Below are 25,585 nucleotides of genomic sequence, written 5' to 3' on the forward strand. Positions count from 1 at the left end.
ACATACTGGTAACCTGTAATTATCTTCAACAAGCAACTTTTAGAATGTGTAAAATTAGAACTTTTAGATATTTTAACTCCATGCATAACAAAGAATATAATTTTGATTTATCTTTAGTTAAAAGAAGACCCTGGTGGAGAGAATTTTGGAAACATATTCCCATAATTTCCTAATATTGTTCAACACAAACTCTCTGCCTAGTCACTGTCTTCGGGACACCCCCAAACATACCACACTTATTCTGACTTCCCAACTTTTGCTCTTCTTCTTCTCTCTAAATTGCTCTTTCTCTTTGCTCTCTGCCATTCTAAATCAGGGTCCAATCCCAGTTCTGCCACGGAGTCCTCTTTATTCCTATTAGCTCGCATCTCTTCTTCTGAGCTCTGTCTAGATGACATGTCTAAGTTATATAATCAGATAATCATGTACACTTGTGTTACTGTTTAACAGCTTTGTTTACTTCTGTGACTTGCCTCCCCCATCACTAGAAGTAACATAAGGACAGTGATTCTAGACTTCTGGCCAGACGGAGCCATAGATAGATATACTATGCTTTTTAAAAAAATTTTTTTTAATTTATTTATCTCTAGAAGGGAAGGGAAGGAGAGAGGGAGAGAAATATCAATGTATGGTTGCCTCTCATGCATCCCCTTGCTGGGAATTGGCCTGCAACCAAGGCATGTGCCCTGACTGGGAATCGAACTGTGATCTTTTGGTGCGCAGGCCCAAGCTCAATCTACTGAGTTACACCAGCCAGGGCTAGATATACTATGATTTTTTGCACAAACAAAAGAAGCACAACAACAAATTTAAAACTGGAAAAATGACTAGAACTGACAGAAAATTGAACTGTAGAGAAGTCCAACAACCAAGGAGTTAAAGAAGAAACATTCATTCAGACTGGTAGGAGGGGCGGAGACAGGCAGCCAGGGTGGTGAGGATGCACAGCAAGGTGGCAGCTGGCAGACCAGGTGGTCCTACATTTGTGCAGTTAAGTCAGGAGGAACAACGGGGGAGCGGGGCAGACTGCACAACCCAGGGTTCCAGTGTAGGGAAATAAGGCCTCAAAACCTCTGTAAAAACCTGTGAGGGTCGTGGCAGTGGGAGAAACTCCCAGCCTCACAGGAGAGTTCTTTGGAGAGACCCACTGGGTCCTAGAATGTACACAAAACCACCTACCTGGGAATCAGCAGCCAAAGAGCCCAATTTGCTTGTGTGTAGCAGGGGAAGTGACTGAAAGTGGGGCGAGAGCTGAGAAAGCAGCATTGTTCCCTCTCAGATCCCTCCCCCACAGACAGCACCACAATGCACCGAAGTGGATGGACCTTCCCTGGTGCATAGCTAATGCTCCATTCCTTTCAGCATAACAGGTGCGCCAAGACAAAGAAAGATGGCACAAATGAAAGAACAAATCAAAACTCAAGAAAAAGAACTAAGCAGTGGGAAGACAGCTAACCTATCAGATGCAGAGTTCAAAACACTGGTAATCAGGATGCTCACAAAAACGATTAAATATGGATGCAAAATAGAGGAAAAAGTGAAGGGTATGCAAAGTGAAATAAAGAAAAAAATATAGGAAACTAATAGTGAAGGGAAAGAAACTGGGACTCAAATCAACGATTTGGAACAGAAGGAAAAAACAAACATTCAACCAGAACAGAATTAAGAAACAAGAATTAAAAAAATATGACAAGAGGCTTAGAAACCTCTGGGACAATTTTAAGTGTTCCAATATCTGAATCATAGGGGTGCCAGAAGGAGAAGAAGAAGAGCAATAAATTAAAAACTTATTTGAAAAACCAATGAAAAATTCCCCAATCTCGAAAAGGAAATAGACTTCCAGGAAGTCCAGGAAGTTCAGGGAGTCCCAAAGAAGTTGAACCCAAGAAAGTATAAACCAAGGCACATCATCAATACATTACCCAAGATTAAAGATAAGAAGAAAATCTTAAAAGCTGCAAAAAAAGGAGACAGTTACCTACAAAGGAGTTACCATAAGACTATCAGCTGATTTCTCAAAAGAAACTTTGCAGGCAAGAAAGGGCTGGAAAGAAGTATTCAAAGCATGAAAGGCAAGGACCTATATTCAAAATTACTCTCTCCAGCAAAGCTATCATTTAAAATGGAAGGGCAGATGAAGTGCTTCCCAGATAAGGTCAAGTTAAGGGAGTTCATCATCACCAAGCCCTTTCCTGAAATGTTAAAAGAACTTATCTAAGAAATAGAAGAAGATCAAAACTATGAACACCAAAATGATAACAAACTCAGCCATCAGCAACTGAATCTAAAAAAAAAGACAAAAACAAAAATTAAGCAAACAATTAGAACAGGAACAGAATCGCAGAAATGGAGATCACATGGATGGTTATTGGTGGGGAGAGGGAGGGGGAGAATGGGGAAAAAGTACATGGACTAAGAAGCATAAATAGTAGGTACAAAATAGACAGGGGGAGATTAAAAATAGCATAGGAAATGGAGAAGCCAAAGAACTTACATATATGACCCACAGACATGAACTAAGGCGGGGGAATGCTGGTAGGAGGAAGGGTGCAGGGTGGAGAGGGATAAAGGAGAGAAAAAAATGGGATAACTGTAATAACATAATCAATAAAATGTACTTTAAAAGTTTACACATACTAAAAAAAAAGAACAGGGATTCTCCGTCTGGAAATTACATTTCCACTTTATCCTCCAGAGCACTTAGCACATGAACTGTGCCCATAGCACATATTTAACTCTTGTTTAATTGAATTTAGTAAAAATCATCCATTAGATAAATGCCTTTAAGAGTCAAACGTCACCTCTTTAACACCACAGTTCTAGTTTAAAGCAATTATTTAGCTGATGGAAGCTTCGCTTTTTCTAGCCCTCTACTGCTCGACTAACAATAACTTTCCCCAAATGATGTTTCCTTTTTTTTAAGGTTTGTTTATTTATTTGTTTGTTTGTTTGTTTGCTTGTTTATTTATTTTTAAAGAGAGGGGAAAGGAGGGAGAAAAAGACAGAGACAGCAATGTGTGGTTGCCTCTTGGGCACCCCCAACTGGGAACCTGGCCCACAACCCAGGTATGTGCCCTGACTGGGAATCAGATCAGTGACCCTTTGCTTCACAGTCTGGTGCTCAATCCACTGAGCCACACCAACCAGGATATGCTTCCTATCTTTTAAAAGAACTATATATATGTCACCACACTACCTCTCCATATAACTGGTGAAAAGCTTGTTCAAGTTTGAGAAGCTATAGAACAGGATGCTTACCTATTGAAAATTTTAAACATAGGTCACATTGATAATGGCAGAAACAAATATGGATCCTGAGATTTCAAGGAATTCAGTTTTAGTGACACTTTTTTTTCATGTTACCCTGACTACTTCCCCATTCTTTTATTGCAATCTAAATCTAACTTTTATTAGCTCCAGATGGCAAGAATTTCAGGCTCATTTAAATAATATAAAAGGCCAAAATTAGTACATTAGCACCAATGCCTTAGAACTCTAAGAGGGTTGTATAGGAGGCTAGGTATTAAGAATATGGTAGGCAGCAGATGATGTTGAACTAGGGTTTAGATCCAGTTGTTGCTAGCTGAGAATACAAGCTGTGTTAGCAATTATTCTCATTTTTCAAAAAAAGAGATTTTTAATGTTAACTCTCTTAATTTAAAATGATGACAGTTTTTATTCCCTTTTATTCTTTCCCCCAATCTCATTTTCCTCTACCTCACATGCAACCATTCTAATATGCAGCTTTTTATTATATGTGTATTATGTACATTGTTTTGTGCACATTTTATTTTATGTAAATGTTACTGCATTATACAGCTCTTCAATTTTTTTCTATAGAACACTATGTTTTTCAGATGCATCCCTCTGCTTTCGTGTACATTTTATTTATTGCTTTTAATTACTACATATCTGTCAAGGTATACCTTCATCACATTTTGTTTATCCACTCTCCCAATAACAGAAACCTTCAATTCTTTGGCCCCAAATGACACTGCATATTTTGAAAAAACACTGCAGGCCAAGAAATACATGCGGGTGGGTTGAATTCAGCCTTCAGACTGCCACTTTGTTTATAGCCTCTAATCTTGATTTGTTTATAATCTCTAAGATAAACCTCTTGCTCAATACCTGGAATTTCTTATCTCCTTAATCAAAAAAAAAAAAAAAAGAATAAAGGGGACAAAAAAATTCAATGAAAATTTACAGAATTCTTTTAGCCATCCAAGCACGAGAGATATCATTACATGACACCAAGATGACATTTTTGTAAGAGAAAATTCTTAAACTACTAAGAAAACCTAAGTATCCCAGAGGAATACTGATGGATGGCGGGTGTCACCTGTGTTTTGCTGCATCCTCACTCTCCAACCCACTGGGTTATACCAGCAAGGAAAGAACAAGGGTTGATACAATGAAGCTCCACCTCTATGAGTCACAGACACACCTTTTCCAATCTTAAATTATCCCAAACAGAAACTTCCTTCACCTCATAGTTGAGGCAAGAAGCAAAGCCAAGAAAGCCCATAAGGACGTGGTTAGCTGTATCTCTGAATGAAAATAAGCTTGCTTTAGAAATGCACTAAAAATCTGATATTAAGTTGCTTCGGTTCAGATGCCTTGCTCCTCCACACTGTAATGAGTCTCCCACAGCTGTGTCAGTGGTGTTTCCTGATTTGGGCATCAGTCATCTCCACCTGACCATTTTAGAGGTGAGCTGAGACCAAGGGGGCAAGTAAAGGAGAGAAATTAAGAAAAGGAGTTTTTCGAGTTCCTACAAGAACACAAGAGGCTCTTAAGTGCAAAGGGGAATGGCCACATGAAGGAACTCCTTTGAGGTCCAGAAAAAGGGCCCCGATTATCAGAAGAGGAATCAAATCAAACATACTCGAATTCTCCATCAGAACCTTGGGCATGCGCTGGCGGTTCATCAGGAGTGGAAAGGGATCTCGCCCATCATTCTGTTCATGGACCTCTCGAATTTCTATTGTATCATCCATAAGATAGTAATGAATGATGTAGTTCCGACATTCACCAAACATGCTGTCTGTATCATCCCAGATTGCGTAGAATCGAAGAACCTTTGAGAAATCCAAAGTAGTGACTTGTATATGAGTTGTACAAGTGCAGAGTTTCACTTAGTTACTTTGGCATTTATATATCAGACAATAATGAAACAAATTAGCTAGAAAGACAATGAAGCAATCGCAGATGGCTCATAAAAAAGGAAATATGAAACACACAAAAATATCTGAAATTACATATCACATGTCAAAGCTGGAAAATATTAATAGGCTTATAAATGTGTGCTGAGAAAGAATTCACTTTGATCCAAAATATTAGGGAGTGAAAGAGAAGATGAGTTAAAAGAGCAAAAAATACTGTATACAGTGGTTTATTTGTATTAATAAAGATACATGTGAATGGCTTATATACAATTAGTATGGAAAGAATTTTCATTTATCAGTCTTTTTTTTTTAGTTCCATCAACATTTATCTTCTAGTACTACCAGTATCAACAACACAATCTTTAAATACAAAATTATAACAGACATATGATCGGTAAAATAGTGTCCTTAAAAAACTACGATCATGCTAGGTAAAACTTTCTGAACTCAAAGGAATGACATTTCTGAGAGAAAAAAGCAGCAAAGAAGCATTGAGTTTGATCTCTCTGTTTTCTCTTGCCCTTTAGCACACAGAGGAAGACTGAAATCTGTTCTCTACATAAGCCCACAACAGACATGGTAGGAAGGCTGGACAGAGTTGGAAAATCCTCAGAGCATTCTGTACTTATCCGTACTTACACATTAACAGAAAATTTAACCAGGAAGCACCTGCAGTGGGATTTCTGTGACATTACTATTCTAACATTAGAAACTCACATATCTGCAATACCTTTGAAATTTATCAATAATTCACTTAAGTTTCCCACTGAATTTTATGAGATTAATTCATATTTGGGAAAGAAGTTGCTGGCTGGAAATGTAAAGTGGGAAGCAGATGTGGCTCAGGAATGCTTTAAGATTTAAAAGTTCAATGGAACTCGCTACAACTCCACGATCTTCGCTGGATCTCTAATACAAAACTGAGGCATTCCTATACCTCTGACTCTCTATGAAACTAGCAAAATAGCACTGTATTCGAATGGTGACATTATAGATGTAAAGTTTCCAAACACACACACATCTGCCCAAGCAGCTTGCTAATAAACACTGTTACATTTGGCAAGGAGTACAGTTACTAAGGTGCTCGGGTCACTTACTTGTTTGTCAAAGGCGAGAAACTGCTTGAGCTGATCAAAGTCCGACGGAGTGACATACTTACGAAGAGGCTGTTTCCGGAGTTCAATGTAAGGGTCGAGAGCCATTGTCTCTGGTGGATTTAATTCAATTCCTTGACTTTCCAAAAATACCTAAATATTTCAAAATTAATACTGATCATCTTTCTAGAAGCTTCTTGAAGTAAGCATTGACCGATGGTGTGAAAGTAAGTGTATTAATTTCTATACCACTGCCCAGGTTAACCATTAATTTGCGGTTTGAGAGTGTCCTAGCAGTGCTGAGTCTCCAATTAACCCAACTCAGTAATGCAGATAATAATTGATAATTACCTTAAGTGTTCTATATTATAAAATTGATAGGCAATATGATAAGCTCCAAATATGAACTCAGATCAATGACATTTAGTTAGATGCCCAAGCACAGAGTAAGGCCTAGGATCACCTACATACACGAAACCCAACCATGGTTTCAAACAATAAGTAATTCACATCAGGTATAGGAACAGGCTGCACAATGGCAAAGTTAAGCTGAAGTCAAATTCCCAACTTTCCAACCCATTTAAAACAAGTATATGATTAAGTCTTCCCTACACAATAAGAAAAGAAAACATACCCATTGAGACCGGAAAATGTTTTAGCAAAACAGAAAGGCAAATTAAGTGTTTAAATATCACAAAAAATATATATGGAAATTTTTTTTCCATAAAAAATTATGGAAAGCATTTGAATTTGACATGATCTTAGATTTTATTTTGCTAATCACCCATACATATATTAGTTTTAGAGTTACTATCTTTTAATACAACTTGACAATTTCTTCTTAAAAGCACCACAATGGACTATGCTTTTTTTGATTATCCAAACAAAAACAAAACAAACCAAAAAAACCCGTTACATAAGATCTGCTTACATTCTGGAACTGGAAATTAACCTGAAATCTGGGTTTCTTTTGGGAATTGTGTGGTTTGTTTTTGGAGAATTCAGTAGAAAATATACAGAACACAGAGCCAAAATATTTGGTCCCAGTATCACCTTCTGCTGCTAATGCACTCGTAATCTTAGTATTTAAAGTTTCACTAGGCAGTCTCCAATATCCTTCAATATTAAAATATTGTGATTTTAAATGTGTATTAGAACTACTGAGCTGGAGATAATGACTAGCAAAAAAAATTCTCCTCTCCCTTGAGATGGTGTATTAACTAGCAGGATGATTGATTTAAGCATTTAATAGTGTTTTAGTCCTTTCTATTGCTTTCAACAGATAACCAGGACCTTTGTAAATCTTACTTTAGGGATTTGGGCAGAATGTAGAAGCTTCTGGAAGTTGACTGTTCTTTCTTGTCTCTTAGATAAAACCTAAACTCTTTGAGGAGATTATCCTAAGGTGTCCCAGAAGGAGAGGAGAGAAGAGAATGGCTTTGAGGGCAACAGGAGAGAAAGGGGGAAATGCCCCCAGACCAGAAATTAGGCACAGGTTGGTGGGTCTCAGAAGAACAAGACTCTACATGCGACCTGTAGGGATGCTCTGAGCAGCCAGTGAGGTGCATTCAGGCATTCAGAATCCCAGTGTCTTACCAAGAACTCAAACATCAAGGGGGTGTCATTGGACAACCTGAGAACCCTGGCAAATGACTCCTTTAGGTATGGGAGTGCTTCCTTGTTCTTAGGGCTTGGAATCTTTGGCAAAGTTGAGAGTGAATAGAAATATGAGCTCAGTTGGATTGGGGCTCAAGTATGTTATTGATTATGCTATTACAGTTGTCCTGATTTTTCCCACTTTGCCTCCCCTCCACCCAGCACCACCGCTCCCTCAGGCAATCCCCCCAGCATCGTTCATGTCCATGGGCCAAGCCTGTAAGTTCTTGGACAACTCCATTTCCTATACTATACTTTACCTCCCCATGGCTATTCTGTAACTCTCTCCTAGTACTTCTTAATTCCCTCAGCTCTTCACCCATTATCCCCCACAACCTCCTTCCATCTGGCAAAAATCAAAACACTCTCTGTATCCATGATTATGTTTGTTCTTCATGTTTGCTTAGTCTGTTTTTTACATTCATGTTGTTGATTGACTTTTATTTTCTGACATTTTATTGTTCATAGTTTTATCTTCTTCTTTATCTTAAATAGGCCCCTATAGCATTTTGTATAATAATGGTTTGGTGAACTCCTTTAGTTTTGTCTTGTCTGTGAAGCTCTTTATCTGCCCTTTGATTCTAAATGACAGCTTTGCTGAGTAGGGCAGTCTTGGTTGTAGTTCCCTGCTTTTCATCACTTTGAATATTTCCTGCCAGTCCCTTGTAGCCTGAAAGTTTCTTTTAAGAAATCAGCTGACAGTCTAATAGAAACTCCCATTTAGGTAACTAACTTCTTTCCTTTTGCTACTTTTAAGATTCTCTCTTTATCTTTTAACCTTTGGAATTTGAATTATGGTATGTCTCGGAGTGGGCCTTTTTGCATCCATCTTGTTTGGAATGGTCTATGCTTCCTGGACTTGCATGTTTATTTCCTTCACCAAATTAGGGAAGTTTTTTTCATTATCTTTAAAAATAGATTTCCAACTTCTTGCCTTTTCTCTTCTCCTTCTGGTGCCCCTATGATGCGAATGTTGGACCTCTTGAAGTTGTACCAGAAGCTGCTTACACTATCCTCATTGTTTTGGATTCATTTTCTTTATATTGTGATTGGTTGTTCTTGCCTCCTTATGTTCCAAATCATTGATTTGATTCATGGCTTCAGCCACTCGACTGTTGTTTCCCTGTAAAATGTTCTTTATTTCAATTAGCATGTCCTTCCTTTCTGACTGGGTCTTTTTTATGCTGTTGAGGTTCTCACTAACTTCCTTGAGCATCCTTATAACCAGTGTTTTAAAACTGCATCTGATAGATTCCTTATCTCCATTTCATTTAGCTCTTTTTCTGGAGTTTTAATCTGTTCTTTCATTTGGGCCATGTTTCTTTGTCTTTTCATTTTGGCAGCCACCTTGTGTTTGTTTCTATGTATTAGGTAAAGCTGCTTTGACTCCGTGTCTTGGTAGAGTGCCCTAAGGTAGTAGGTGGCCTGTAGGGTCTAGTGGCAAAGCCTCCCCATCACCCAAGCTGAGTACTTGAGGTATGCTGAGGTGGGCTGAGTGCACCCTGTTCTTGCAGTTGAGCCTTGGTTGCTGTTGGCAGATCAATGGGAGGGATTTACTCAGGCCAGTCAGCTGCAAAGTTTGACTACTTACCACTAACCTCTTCCCCCTGTTGAAGATCAGCTGTGCAGGAGCAGGGCGGTGGTGCTCCAGTGTTGTCTGTAGCTGTCCACTGGGTGTGCTGGCCTTAGGGTTTCCCAGGTGATGCAGGCCAAATTCAGCTCCCAACTGTGTTTTGCCTGGGGCCACCTTGCATAAGCTATAAAGCAATCTGAGAAGGCTGCTACTTGTGCTGGGCTTGGAGATTCCCAGGTGAAGCCAAGCTGTGAATCTAGGCTGGTTGCTTCTACTGTGGAGCCTGGGGTTCACTGAGGCCAGCTGTTGCTCGTTTGATAGGATTTAGAAAGATGTGTTGCAGGAGCCAAGACCAGCCATTTATATGGAACAGCAGCTTATGTGAGCCTGTAAGCTGGGTGGGGCAGCATCTCTAGGGATCTCCAAGACAGGTCAAACAGTGTTATCGGCTCCAAGCCGGAATGGTTTAGCAATGGGACAATATCCTCTGCTCATCTTGATGCCAGACACTTCAATTTCTCCCTGTATACCACTGGTGCCTTTCAAGCTGCTACTCTGGTGCTGGAGCTCAGAGGGACTGAGTCTGAGTAAGTTCATGTGTGAGTTTTTTTAAGAGGAACTGCTTGGAGCTCTAGCAGTTTTTTCTACTGACTCAATCCCCACTGTTTTTTGCAGCCAGAAGTTGTTGGGACTTATCTTCCTAGCACAGCAACCCTGGGCTGGGGGGCCTGATATGGGGCTGGGACTCCTTGCTCCTGAGATATCCCTCCCAAATTTTTGTCATGATATATGGGCGAGGGACCAGCCCATTGTACATCTGCACCCCTCTTACCAGTGTGCATGGATGCAGTTTCTCTAATTCCATAGTTGTCAGACTTCCATTCACCTTGGTTCTGAGTGATGGTTGTTCTATGTTTTAGTTGTAATTTTGATATGATTGTGTGAAGCGGCGAGCCGTGTCTGCCTATACCTTCATCTAGACTGGAAGTGTTTTAAGTCATTTTTAAAAATAAGTTTTGCATCCTGCCTGGTATGGCTCAGTGATTGAGTACCAGCCTGCGAATCAGAGGGTCACTGGTTCCATTCCCAGTCAGGGCACATGCCTGGGTTGTGGGCCAGGTGCCCAGTAGGGGGTGTGTGAGAGGCAACCACACATTGATGTTTCTCTCCCTCTCTTCCTCCCTCCCTTCCACTCTCTTTAAATAAATTAAATAAATCTTTAAAAAAATAATATTTTTGCACACTGGCATTTATAGAGTAGGATTCACACCTGTTTCACTAGCCATAATACTTTAGTGAAGATAATAAGTTATAAATCTCTGATTTCTGGAGCTTTATTTTTAAATGTGTTCAGTTTATTCTGTCAATAGGACCAAACATTTATTTGGTGTAATGAGGAGGGGGTACAAAGGAATAGTGGTGGTGATATATTTAAAGAGGGGTGCCTCCTTGTTCAACTCACCACCTACAAACAACTGTCTTTGTTATTTACTCATCAGTCCAGGCTTAATGAAACCACTGAATTAGATAAGATGTGCATAATTTTATACTATTAAAGGAGCCAACTTATAACCTGACAGATCAATTACTGAAAACATTAATTCAGTCTAATCATCAGTATCCAAAATACACAGCTTTAGTGTATTACCAGTCATTAAAATACAGTTGACCCTCATTACTCACAAATTGTGTGTTTGCAAATTTGCCTACTTCCTAAACCTTATTGGTAACCTACGAATCACTATTTGCAGTGCTTTTGAGGTCCTCCACAGATGTGCATGGAGTGATGGAAATTTGAGTTGCCTCATGCTCACATTCCTAGCTGAGGCTGAACAAGATAACATTCTGCCATGTTTCAGCTTTTGTATTGAAAAAGTATCCTTTAGTGCCACTTTTCTCACTTTGTGCTTTTTGTTGGTGATTTTATTGTTCAAAGTGGTCCCTTCCTTAGTGTCAAAGTGCTGTGTCATATTCTGCATGAGACATGAAACTTTCATGTACTCATATTCTACATGAGTACATGAAAGAAGGCTGTGATATGTACTTAATGCAACTAAACTATACATCTAAAAATGTTAAAATGGTAATTAAATTTTATGTTACATATATTTTACCAATTTTTTTTAAAAGCAGGTGTGATGTCCCTGAAGGAGAAAATACATTTAGATAAGCTTCATTCAGGCATGAATTACAGTTACACTGTTGTGGCCATGAGTTCAATGTTCATGAATCAACAATATATTTTAAAGATGGCATCTTGAAACAAACACACATAAAATAAGGTTATGTACTGATGAGTTGATGAAAATGTTATGACCAGAGACCTGTAGGAACCTAACCCTGTGTTTCTCCTAGGAGCAATGGTGCAGTGTTTGCTAATTAAGCATTTGTGGCAACTTTAAAGAAATAACTACCATGACCAATAAGAATTGGCCAACTGGTTTAGATCAGCTGCACAGTGATTAACTTGCAAATGTTCAAATTGTCCATGAAGACACAATTGTAAGAATAATGTTAATACCTCAACTTAATGTAACATGTTTGTAATTTCTCATTGTTGGTACAATTCTGGAACTGCCTTTGATGAAGAGGACCTCAAAAACCTAAACAATGACAGATCGAAATACGCTTCAAGGGGACAATATCTCAAAGATGGTCTAGCACCTCTACCTTCTATATTATTTTTCTCTGCTGCTTTAGGGTGACACAGATGCTGTGGTGCCTTTCCTTACTTACTTGGGGCATTTTGTTCCTGTGTCATCTTATCTGTGAGGCCCCTCTGATCAATATCAGAGCGACCTCCTCCAGCTTCCAACCCCTTTACTCTGCTTCAGTTTTTTCTATAGCTCTTATCAGAATTTGATATAAGTGTATCTGTTTATTGTTTTCTCCTCCAGTGAGAATGTAGCAAAAGCACCTAGAACAATATACTTGGCACCTAGAACAATGCCTGGCACATAGCAGGTACTTGATAACTATTTGCCAAATAAATAACTAAATTCAAAAAATTAATGAGTGAATTCACAGAAGCTCAGTGCATGGTAAAAATGTGTCTCATCTGGCATTAGGCAACATGAGATTAAAGGCATAAAATATGTCAGAAACTATCTTTGCTTAGTTAAAACACTTTGAACTAAGGCAAACTTTTTTGAATTGCTTATTACCTACATTTTATGTTGAAGAAAAAAGGTCTTCCTCTCTTTCTCAATTGTAAGAAAATCCATGTTTTTAAAATAGAGAAAGTAGAGGATTTTTGTTAATATAAATAAGGTGTTTTCCTTTTAAAATTGCTTTATTTCAGGAATTCTTTAGACAGCAATTTTCCCTATTATATAGCAAGTATGATTTACAGAAAAAATATAAATTGCACCAAAAAAAGTTTAGGCTATCTGCTAATAGAGGAAGCACTATTTTTTGTGGATGCAAACTTCAGCTAAATTGTCCAATGCCTCTTTCATATTTCTACCCCATGAAGAGGGCTACCTCCCCTACTCTCTATTTGAACTGTCATGTGAACTGGTTTCTTCTTATCAAATGATGAAGCTATGATAGGAGTTCAATTTTATTTGAAAGGCTATGTATCAATATCATTGTGAAAAAATGACATCACTACATAGTGTTGACCCACAGCACATATAAAGGGGGACCCAAAAAAGCCCCCAGAATTTATTTATAAAGAATTGTGTATTAATCCTTACATGTTTAAACTTCAGTCACCTTAAAAGTACTCTCCGTTTGATGCCATACACCTACCAAGATTTTTTTCCACTGCTCAAAACAGTTTTTCAATTAGCAATAATCGTGCCTTGGATAAACCTCATTGGCTACGATACTGCCACTGTGCAAAGCTCAGTACAGTTTTTAAGCCCATCCATTCTGATGCCTTTTACTGCTTCTGCCAGTTTTTGTTTCACCTCTTCCACATCAGCAAAATGTTTCCCTCTTTTTCATCTGGTCAAACAACAAAAAGTTGCTCAGGGTGAAACCAGGTGAATAGGGAGGGTAGGCACGAGGTCATGCCACTTTTGGTCAAGAACTGCTGAACAATCAGCAAGGTGTGTGCAGGTGTGCTTGTAAATCGCCCATCATGAAATGGGCAAATGTGTTGAGTCTTCAAAAAAAAAATTAACTGAAGCCGAACTGAATGCAGCCTCTCACAACAGTGCCGGCTAGTACACTGATACAGACGGGTCCCTAGAACACTAATCTAGCAGGGGAAGCCTGTACTGCAAGGGACCTACCCTCCAGAAGATAATTCCAGATTATTGAGGGTCCTCTCTTATACACAAAATACCAAACCCATCTACATAATAATCTATCCAAGACAGATAATCTAACCCTACTAAGTGTACCCTTCATAAATTAGAATGCCTCAGACACCAAAACTTCCAAAAATATATACCATACCTGTGTGAATCGGTCACATTCAACAATGCGGAAGGTTTTGCCGTAAATCGTAATGTTTATTCCTCGATTTAAGTCTTTCCAATGGTAATGGTCTCCCCGGTCATTCTTGGCTAGGCGCTGGCGTTTGATTAGCTTGCCTTGAGGGATCCCAGAGTTCTCTACAACTGGCTCTACGACCGACATGCTGTCATCTTCCAGGTAGTAGTAAATGTTCACCTGACGGATCCTATAATGTTCCTCAGTTGACATGGGAACATCTTCTTGGAAATAGGCATCAAATTTCAGTACCTACAACACATAAAGAAGAAATGGTGTTGTATCCATTTCTCAACCAAAACATAGCAAGTACCTCCTATAAAGAGAATCAGTCAGGCCGATTTGAATATTCATCAGTCCTATGTTCGAAATCAGAGAGTGCCAAATTATGACCCAGGGGACAAATCTACTCCTGCCACCTGTTTTTATATACAGGCCAAGAATGTTTTTTTACATTCAAATGGTTTTAAAACAATCAACAGAATACAATTTGACAATATATGGAAACTACATGAAATTGAAATTTGAGTATCTAAAAATAAAGTAATACATGAATGATCAACACTTATTTGCTAAAGACTGCTTTGCCATTACAAGATTACAAGGGCAGAGTTGAGTCATTGTGATCTGTATCCCCCCCAAAATTCATGTTGAAGTCCTAACCCTCAATATGACTATGTTTGGAGACAGGGTCTTTATAAGGTAATTAAGCTTAAATGAGATCCTTAGAGTGCGGCCGTGATCCAATAGAAATAATGGCATTCATTCTCTCTCTCTCAGCATGCACTAAGGAAAGGCCATGTGAGGATACAGAAAGAAGGCAGCTCTCTGCAAGTCAGGAAAAGAGCCCTCACCAGAAACTAAGTTGGCCAGAAGCTTGACCTTGGCCTTCTAGCTCCCAGAACAGTGACAAAATGAAGTTCTATTGTTTAAGAACCTGTCTGTGGTATTTTATTATAGCAGCCACCTGTCTGTGGTATTTTATTACAGCAGCTCAAGCAAAACTAAGGTAGCTGCTAAGTCCAAAATATTTCTATTGGTGCTGTACAGAAAGAGTTTACCTACCTCTGCCCTAAACACTCAAACTACGTGTAAACTATTTACTAATATATTCTTTTATCAGATGGCTTAAAGACCTTAAGCTTCACCTCAATGTCAAAAATCCCTCTGAGAATTTTTTTTTAAGATTTTATTTATTTATCTTTAGAGGGGAAGGGAAGGAGAGAGGGAGAGAAACATCAATGTATAGTTGCCTTTCGTGCGTCCCCTGCTGGGAACTGGCCTGCAGGGAACCGGCCTGCAACCCTGGCTTGTGCCCTGACTGGGAATCGAACCTCGATTGTCTGGTTCGCAGGCCCGTGCTCAATCCACTGAGCTACACCAGCCAGGGCCCTCTGAGAATTTTTGAAAAGAGTAAGAAATTTGGATAAGACTATGACTTTACAGTTGAAAATAAAAATAAAGGCTCAACTCCATTTCTTACAAACGGAGTTCCTTAGAAATGGAGTTCCTTACAAATGCGTACCAACAACATATTCATTATTAGAAACTTTATATGAATAACTCTCAAATCATCAACCTATCACAGAGTCCACCATGGGTGACGTGTGAATTGTGCTCAGAAGTGTGCATATATAGATGATCGAGCAAAACCTAGGTCCTTTGTAGAGCATCAGTATCAGTGTGAAGTCAAAATGGCCTATTATACATTTAAACATTTAAAAATATTATAAAAAGCTTATGTTGGCATGCTTTGGGATTAATTTATAAATTTCTGTTATTCTTTTTTTAATTTTTTTTTTAGGGAAAGTATTAGAATGATGTTTTAGGTAGGCAAGTGTTAACACAAACCTCACCTAAAATAAGAGCAAAAAAACAAAGAGACCCTTTAGTAAAGACACAAAAATGGCTCGATGAATAAAAAAGAGGAATTTTATACATGAGTGCTGTTGCTAAAAAGGTACAGAGTCTGCTGTATAAGAGCAAGGTAAAAACCAAACAAGAACAGGCAAATGCACAAGAGAAACGTGAATATAGTGAAGGCAAGGCCTTGAAACTCATAATAAAAAGATGAAATGGGCTAATGTAATAGAATGTTTAAAGAAAACATAACATGGTAAAAGCAAAATATAAAAATTATTTTAAAGTAACATTTTAGATAAAGTGCAAAGAACAGAAAGGGGGACATGATCACTGAGGACAGAATCAGTAATTCATATACGAAATGCTCTGTATTTGAGCTTGAGAATTATAAATATACAAAATGTTAGAGCCAGAAGTAATCAGCTGTTCAAACCTCCCTCATTTTACAAAGGAGGAGACTGAGACTCAGGGGGTAGAGTGACTGGTCTGAGACCACAGAAGGGGTGAGGAATATAGCTAAGCTCAGGCACTTACCCTTTAGACAACAGGTGCTGTAGTGGTTCAGAAAGGAATCTCTGTGAACTAAAGTGGGCAGAGAAAGTCTAAGTGGAGGGGACAAGAGTGGGTTCCAGCAACAGAAGCAGAGGAAACAAAGCCAGCAGCCGTATGCAGACTACGAGGAGGCGGAAGTTGCTAGGCATGGGATCGCACGGAAAGCTGCTCCACCAGCCCAGGTCTACGGGAGTAAGTCGACCAGTGATGGAAAACCAAACAGAGGTTGGTTGGATTGATAGTGAGGAAGTAGGAAGGTGGGAGCCAGATGAGAGATACTGAGGAAGCACAGTGCTGGGAATATAGTGATGATTCTCACAGAAATGGAGATGTCAGGAAGATAATTTTGTACGGCAGATGGTGAGTCTGATGTTAGACTTGCTGAGATTAAGTTACACCACAAGTTGATATTAGAGGGATGCAATAAACTTGGGATGCAGGACTGAGCCTGGGAAAGAAGTCAACATTGGAGAGAAATCAGGGTGACTGGAATATTTGGACCCAAGCAAATGAAACCATGGAACTGCTATCAGATTGACATGGGCAGCCTGGAGTGGAGCAGATTTGGGGATGGGGAGACAAATCAGGAGTTAAATTCTGAACATGTTTAGTCAAAGATGTCTGTTAAACACTAAAGAGGAGATGTCAAACAAGCAATTACAAATTCCAGACACAGCATATCATGATCATGTAAAGGACATTTGAAGCCATGAGCCTGAACCAAGGGAGTGAGCAGACACAGAGAGAAGACCAAAGACAGAGCCCCACGGCACATCCATGTTCCTATGCTGTCTGTTTCCTAAGATTGGAAGGGATGAAAATGCCTTTGGCAGCAGGAACTTGGCCTTAGAATGGGAGGCAGGAAGGAAATACACACACACACTTTAAAGATTAAAATCACCAGAACTACTTTTACTCTATTCAAAACCTTTAAATCATCAATTGTCCAAATCTTCTAGACTATGCCATATGATCGTTACAGGTGAATCCTAACCTTTGTGCGCCTACAGTAATGAATTGTGACCACATGATCATTTTGTAAAATCTAAAAAATTATTTGTGAAGCAAAAGGGAAAATTAAGGCACAGCTCAGTCTTTGGTTTATATTCATTTTAGGGTATTCAGATTATGTAGAGAAAAGAAGTAACTGATTATGTATACATGGTATATTCAGTTCTAATCAAAGAAACTGATTATTCTGTTCACTAACAGCACTAATTTCTCAAGTTCCCTGGTTATTTTGGAGTTTGTAGTCTGACATAAATGGTAAGTGGTAAAAATTTTACCTGTTAAAACACCACCTAGAAGTTTTTTCTGTCTTTACAACTGTTTTTAAACATTTAATATGGATCGGTTTGTCCAATAAACATTTGTGTTTCCTCTGGCATATAATCTGCACATATAGCTAAAACTATATCTTTTCAACATATAATTCAGTGTTACAGAGAGCCAAGCTAGTATGTGAGGTGTTGGGTAAAAAATACTGTAACCCCTGAGATACTTATTTATTTCATTGTTAATCAGAAAAGCACTTATTAAGAATAGAATCAAGAGTTCTATGCTCCTTCCATGAAGAAATTACTGGGATAGACTATAAGAAAGCTCTTCAGCAAGTAGGATAACATTAGCCTTCCCAGGTAGAACAAGATCGTAATGTATTACATAGAAAGGAAAGAAAAAATAATATGGAGACACTGTATTTAAAAATGTGTTTTTATGGAGTTTTACAGTTGGATGGACTCCTGATTACCATGTATTCTAACCTAATTCTATGAATGAGGAAACTAGAGAATGTGACTTCCTCAGGTCACAACACTGGTTGGTAGAAGCCCTAGAATTAGAATACAGGTCTCCTGACACCCAGGAAGTGCTCAGAATGCCACCATAAACATGAAAATATTTGCAATTACTTCAAGACTAAACACAAAAATGCTGAATAAATATCTTCATATCACATACAATTATGAAAAGCCAAGTCACAGTTTTTATTATTTTATTCCATTATATATGTGGGTTGCATGTTAAGCTTCCCAATTTTTAGCAGTGACACAAAGGATATGTTAATTTTATCTGTGAAAAAATAATTCATCTCAGTTTTTAAACTAATATTTATTGAGGAACAATCACAGGGAAGCTAGTCCAAATAGGAGGAACAGCATGTGCAAAGGTCCTGTAATGGGGGGGAAATGTGTTATAGTTTCGAGAAAATAGGGAAACTAAATGTACTGTGATTGAAACACAGTGAGTAAGGAAAAGACAGGCCCAAGAGGAAGCTGGAGAAACAGCTGGGAGGGCCAGACTCAGTGGGGCTGTGAGGAACCTGTAGAGCTGGATGCTAGTCGACCACTGGGAAAGCCATGGAAATGTTTTTGGTTGGTGTATGGCATAATTTGATAACCATTTTTAAAAGATAAGCCTGGCTGCTCTATGGAAAATAAATTGTAAGAGTGGAGATGGAAATAAATGAACAACTTAGCCATATATTTTAAAGATGGAAATGACAGAGCTTGTTAAGTTTGGAGATGGGTTGTAAGCAAGAAGAATCAAGGATGACGTTCATGTTGGGGGATTAGAGCAGCCAGTTAGATAGACAGTGGTGATGTGTACTGTACTGGTTAAAACAGTCTGAAGGCATTTTCACGGAAAAATGGCATAATATGTTTTGGGGAATAAACCAAGCACTGGACATATATAAGCATAAAAAACAATTACAGGACTATTACAACAGTTAACAACATGTTTCCATTCAACACATCGCTTGTTTGAACTATGATAATGGGAGAGGAAATGGAAGTGGGAGCTACTTGACTTGGCAACTCACTGAAAGGGAGAAAAGCCAGAAAATGGCTTAGGTTTCAAGCTTTGGTCACCTTGTGGTCACACAGAAACAGCACGTTTCTGTGTGAGAAAAGGTGATGATCTGGGTCAGAGACACACAGCACCTGAGGTGCCCACAGCTCATCCAGGGGAAGGTATCCCAAGGCAGTTTCAAAAAGGTCAGAATCGGAAATACTGACAGTTGTCTGCACTGAGATGATAGTTGAAACCACAGAACTGGGGGAGATCTCTGAAGAGTGTACAATAAAGAATGGGAACAGACCCTTTAAAATGCACACAGTTAAAAGTGAGAAAAGAAAGGGAGGCCAGAGTAGAAGCAACCAGATAGGGAGGAAATTCAGGAGAGTGAAGAGTCAGGGGAGCAAAAGAAAAGCAAAGTTTCAAGAGGGAAGAGAAGGTCAGCAATGTCAAGTATTGTAAATAGGTCAGAGAGAATACTGGCAAAAAAATAGTTTGGGTCTTGAGGGCAGAGAGAGAAGTCAACTTATATGTGATATAACAGTCAAATAAGAAAGAAAGCTGCTCAAAGGGGTCACCAGGTAGAAAGGGTTTTGGGGACAGGACAGTGTGACCTGAGGTAAAGGAGTACTTACTAGCATGTTTGAAATGGGAGTCAACGATGAAAAAGATAAAAGAAAACATCAGGAACACAGAGAAGGACACAAGCCTGGGAAGTAGAACACAGTAGGTGACGATGAAGAGAAGTGTGTGGGAGCGAAGAGAAAAGATGAGAGTGATCACAGCAGATGTCCTGGTCCTTATCACCTGTGTAAGAAATAAAATTTTACTCTGAAGACAAGGCATAGTACAAAGAATGTCCAAAATATGGACAGTTATGTTGGCTATTAAGTAGACTCCAGGTAGTCCTAAAAAAAAGAAACAGATTTAATTCAGAAAAACTGTAATTCCCTATTGAGAAAAAAATCTTAATTTCAAAACCACGCATTTAACTACTCTCTACCTCAGTATGTATGGTAAGGATCTTTTATCTAGAAATTTTGATGATCCAAGTAAAATAATAGAAATATTAAAATGGTATGTATACTTCTTCATGCCTACTATCTTTTAAAAAATGAATTATGAATACTATTTTAAAAGTATAAATTAAGAATGACAATTAGCATGAAATAACAAAGGAAAAATAAGAAGCCTATTACCTATTCAGGCACAATTTCTCCCTCTACATTTCATTAATCTTTTCTCATGGCATATATGACTTAATATGCTTTAGAGTTGATAACAGTTATTTGCTATTCTTTCCCATAAGCTTGAAGCTGCCAGGATTTATAACTTGAAAAGCTGTTAAATACCTATCCCACTCCTCTTTTTTCACTGCCTCCCTTCTCTACTAGCTTTGCAGTGTCTGTCACAGCTGCAAATGAAGAGGAGAAACAAATAAAAAAATAATGTAAAGAAATATCCCAACATGTAACTGATAACATTTAGTGGATTTTTAGGTTTAGCCTATGAATTGGTATGTGAATTGTTTCTATCAAATGTGATAATTGAGATGGGGAAGAGGGGATTATATAGATTCTCGCCAATACATCAAAATTGCTTTAAACTAAGTGATTATTAATGTAAATGATATAGTTGTAACACCAGACTATTTTGTAGCTTCAAATCTCCAGCTTCATAGCTACTCAATAAAGCTTGACTAGCTTGATGAAAATGGTATAGGTATTTAACAAAAATAATAAAACTGAAAGACAGAAAAATAGGCTAGCAGTAAATTAGAAAAGGTAACTTATAAAAACTGGTCAGTAGTTCTGAGACCCATCTATATGCAAAAATCACCCGGAAATGAGAATTATGAGGAGTAGGGAAGCATCTGAGTTTCTTAAAAGTCCCATCTGTGATTCTACCAAATGGCTGGAGTTAGGACTACCTCACCTCAGTGGAAAGAGGAGACTCACTGACAAGGAAGATCAAGGCTGAGGTGGAAATGCCAGCAGGAGGTAACTCACGCTACAAAAGCGTTAGGGTAAGTGAGGCACAAACAAAACAGTTTTACCACACTTAGACTATGCTATGCTGAGCCCAAAATGTTCCCTGAGAAACAAGGCTAAGGAGACAGCCTGGAGAAAACTGACAGCAGATAGAGCTGATGTCATGAAGACTTTTTGCATTTCATGGAGACTAAGGATTTATCATCATGACAGAATTGGAAACTTTTAAAAAGTGGAAAACACAGAGCAGGTAAGCACAGAACAACATGAACTCAAGAATTCAGAATTCATCCAACTTCTCTTTAGCTGCATTTGGAAAATAGTTCAGTGAAGTCTATGGGGAATTATTTTCTGTAATCGGCTTCCTGACTAAAGAAAGGCTCTTTCAATCCTGAGCTCAGCTGTTTGTGACTAAGGGTTGAGGCATCTGAACAATCTTCTCCTCAGAGTGCTCTGGAAAACCTGTCATTTATTGTTGACTTTCCTGGAAACAGTTGGCTCTCAGAAATTTGAATTCACAGAATACCCTAAAATCCCAGATGATACCTTTTTGTCAAAAGCCACATGTGCAGGGATAAAATCTGGCGGTGGGGCCTGCTTAGGTTGGCCATAAGTCAGAAGGGACACCTGGCTGGCCAACTCATCCAGGTCGGCCTGGGACAGCTGGTTGACCTGGAGCCGGTCCCCGCCCACCGCGGCTGTTGGACGTCGAGCGACTGCATAGCCGTTCCTGTAGCCCAGCGTCTGGCTTCTGTGAAATGCTGTTTTCTGAAGAAGAAAAGAAGTGTGTTATTAATAAAATCTGTTAGTAAAAGGGCTTTCAAAAATGTCATAACTTAAACCTTTGTTTATAAATATCACAGACCTTGTATCAAAAAGTGTACCTCTTTATAAGGTTCTTGTATTTTAGGCTGAAACATTTAGTCAGAAACATGGAGGAAAGCAGCATCCCGAGTTTAAAACATAAAGCCCTGTTCTGGAACACCCAATTAACTACCAGCTCACTTCTCATGAGAAACTAATTTTTAGTTTTTTTAAATAGTAATTTTGCACTAGTCTTCCCATATTTTTCATCTTATCGGTGGTAAGAAGCCATGGAACCCAGTGAAGCTGGTTCTGTGAAAACAGTTTTTACCCGAAATGAAAGACCTTTCCTATTACAATGACACTGATATATTCACAAATCTCTTTGAAAAGAAACTAGATATTACATACTTAAAAGTGTTGAACTCAAGGCCCTGGCTGGTGGCCACCGAAGAAAGGCAACCATACATTGATGTTTCTCTCCCTCGCTCCTTCCCTTCCCCTCTAAAGATAAATAAATAAAATATTAGAAAAAAAAGTGTTGAACTCAGTAATTTCACCTCATCCTTTAATGATATAGTCCAAAATTATGAGGAAAAATAATATGCCTAGAGTTGACCATTATGTTAGTTACAATAGTAAAAAACATAGGAAACAATCTAAAAGACAAACATATAAGTAAATAATGGAAAATTCACTTAGTGGACTATTACGCAGTCATTAAAATACTGGTTTTGCCCTGGGTGGTGTGGCTCAGTGGATTGAGTGCCAACCTGTGAAGCAAGTTGTTACTGGTTTGATTCCCATTCAGGGTGCACGCCTGGGTTGCCACCCAGATCCCCAGTAGGGGGCGTGTGAGAGGCAACCACACATTGATGTTTCTCTCTCCCTCTTTCCCCTTCCCTTTCCCTCTAAAAATAAATAAATAAAATCTTTAAAAAATACTGGTTTTAAAGATCATGTGGCAATCTGAGGGGAAATGTTTGATTTAAAAAGCCCCCCAAACAGCTTATGAAATTGTATGTGTACTACAATTACAAGCATGAAAACATGCACCTGAAAAGATACTGAATTTGGTGAACACTCTCTGTCTGTATTACACATTTCTGAATTATGTTGGTTTTTTTTTCCCAATAAGCTAATTTTTATTGGTAATTGGGGAAAAAAACAAAACATTAAATAAAAAATAAAAAATGTAAAGGAAATAATTTTGAAGACAGAGGAGACCAAAATGGTGACATAGAAGACCCTAGTCTCCCTGTTCCTGAACAAAGATCAGTGATTAGATAGCTGTCCATGAACCAAAAACAGCTCTGGAAGAGCTCTAGAGTCTACTTAGGAGGTTTTAGCAATACAGTGGAACAAACAAACAAAAAAAACCTGACCATAATCACACAAAAAGAGAAGGAAGAGAACTTCATTTTGCCTGCATCATCCTATCCCCCAAGCTGGCCTTGTTCAGTGCCAAGAGGGAATTGCCCGGCTAGATTTCCCCTTGCCAGGAAAATAAGACAGGATGAGCAACCAGCTTCTCTAGTCTGTGTGGCAGCACAGCTGGTCCCCCTTCAGTTTCACCCCACCCAGACCAGTTGAGCTAAAGTGAACAAAGCCAGCTAGGAGCAAAGAAGAAAACAAGGTCTGCTGGCAGCAGGCATGATTGGCAGTGGCTGAGGTTCACAGAGAATTGCCCAGTGGACAATTCTAGAAGATTCTGACACTTACCTGAAGTCAACAGCAAGTATGGTGGCAACCACTATGTATTCCCTGCAGTTTTCACTGGATTTCACCCCACAGGTATTCCTGTTTGCTGTCATTTTCCACACTCCTCTTTCCCCTGTCTGGCCAGAGGTAGCCAGCTCAGGCCTCTGCAGCTGCTCAAGCACAAGATACCAGCATAGACACCAACCCCCAGCTGACCCCCAGTGCTATGCATGAGCCTGGAGCTACCCCCTCTAGCTGTGCACCTGCAAGTAACTGCCCTGACCCTCGGTATAGGCCTCTCGCAATGTGCATGCCCAGCAGGAGAGTGTGCACCTGGGGACGGGACAGCACACTGACAACTAGGGCCTTTGTAGGTGCCAGTGAATCTGTTGTTGGCCCCAGACCTTGCTGCTTGCTCTGGCCCCCACAACTATGCATGTGTCTGCAAACAGCCCCTGCCACTGCATTGCCATGTGCATATGGCCCCCTGCTGAGAAGGTGCATACCACTGGATCTGGGTCACCACTGCTGGCTGTCCTGGTCCCTACCTGCTGGACCTGGAGGTGCCACTGAAATCCTGAATAGCCTCTGAAGCCACTGTGGGACACCTATGGTGCTTGCCAACACCTATGGTGTTGTCAATGCTATAGACTCAGTGGTCTGAGTCCAAGAGACATCATGCCTGCCCACAACCCTGTCAGACCTGGTACTGCTACACAACCCCCACCTGGTGCCCTGCAGCACTAGACCCAGGAGTGAAAAGCCAGAAATTTCCTGATTAAAAAAAAGTAATTGCCCCAATGATGTTCAGAAAGCTACAACAGTACACAGATACATGATTTAACAATATCAGGAAAACAATACAAGAACAAAATGAGAAGTTCAACAAAGAGATAGAAAACATTAAAAAGAAACAAAAAATTTTGGAGCTGAAGAATAAAATGACTAAGCTGAAGAATTCAATAGTAGCTTTCATGGAAGACTTGAACAAACAGCAGAAAAAGTCTGTGAGCTAGAAGGCAAATCATTTGAACTTATCCAATCAGCGGAGCAAAAAGAAAAAAAATGAAAATGAATAAAGAAAAAGCCAAGGAACTTACAGCACATTAATAAGAGAAATAATGTATGCATCATGAGAGTCCCGGAGGAGCAGAGAGGGAGAAAGGGGTAGAATGTTTACTTAAATAATGGCTGAGAACTTTTCAAACCTAGGAAGAAAGTTAGATATCCAAATTCATGAAGCTAATAGGTCACCTATAATTTTCAAACCAAAATAATCTTCTCCAAGACAAATGATAATAAAACTGTCTAAAAGCAAAGATGATGAAAGAATTTTTAAAAACAGTAAAAGGAAAAAGAAATCTTTCATACAAGGGACCTCCATAAAACTATCATGAATTTCTCAGTAGACACCTTGCAGGCCAGGAGAGAATGAGATGATATATTCAAAGTGCTAAAAGAGAGCAACTACCAACCAAGAATATTTTACCCAAAAAAGTTGAGCTTCGGAAATAAAGATGAGATAAAAACTTTTCCTAATAATAAAAGAATTCATCACCATTACCCCTAACTAAAGAGAAATACTGTAAGAAGTTCTTCAAGCTGAAATAAAAAGGCATTAATTTGTAACATGAAAATATATAACTAACAAGTAAAGATAAGCATATAGTCAGATTCAGAATACCCAAATACTATAATGTGGTGATATAACTACTGAAATTCAGCATAAATATTAAAGAACAGAAGTATTAAAACATGTATGTCTTATGTAAGCCTCATGGTAACCACAAAACAAAAACCTACAAGTGGATTCACAAAAGACAAAGGGAGGGGCATCAAAGCAAACCACTATGGAAAATCACCAATTCACAAAGGAAGGCAGCAAGGGAGGAAGAAATGAACAAAGGAACTACAAAACCACCAGAAAACAAAAGCTGGTTGTAG

At 38.9% G+C, this 25,585-nt stretch overlaps 1 protein-coding gene and 1 pseudogene across 1 annotated transcript in view; both read right to left on the reverse strand.

Annotated features, from left to right (window-relative positions):
- The window catches only part of EFHC1 (EF-hand domain containing 1), a 70,687-nt gene that overhangs the window by 35,997 nt on the left and 9,105 nt on the right, over positions 1-25,585 (reverse strand). The window contains exons 2-5 of the mRNA XM_037159571.2: positions 21,683-21,904; positions 13,899-14,186; positions 6,266-6,415; positions 4,889-5,081 (exon numbers count right to left, since the gene is read on the reverse strand). Of these exons, the coding sequence (XP_037015466.2) occupies positions 4,889-5,081; positions 6,266-6,415; positions 13,899-14,186; positions 21,683-21,904 (853 nt within the window). The remainder of the gene's footprint in view (positions 1-4,888; positions 5,082-6,265; positions 6,416-13,898; positions 14,187-21,682; positions 21,905-25,585) is intronic.
- On the reverse strand, positions 13,262-13,341 carry LOC119059761 (uncharacterized; annotated as a pseudogene).

The sequence above is a fragment of the Artibeus jamaicensis genome, unplaced genomic scaffold, assembly GCF_021234435.1.
Source record: "Artibeus jamaicensis isolate MK-2021 breed Jamaican fruit bat unplaced genomic scaffold, CSHL_Jam_final contig_484, whole genome shotgun sequence".
Classification (NCBI taxonomy): domain Eukaryota; kingdom Metazoa; phylum Chordata; class Mammalia; order Chiroptera; family Phyllostomidae; genus Artibeus; species Artibeus jamaicensis.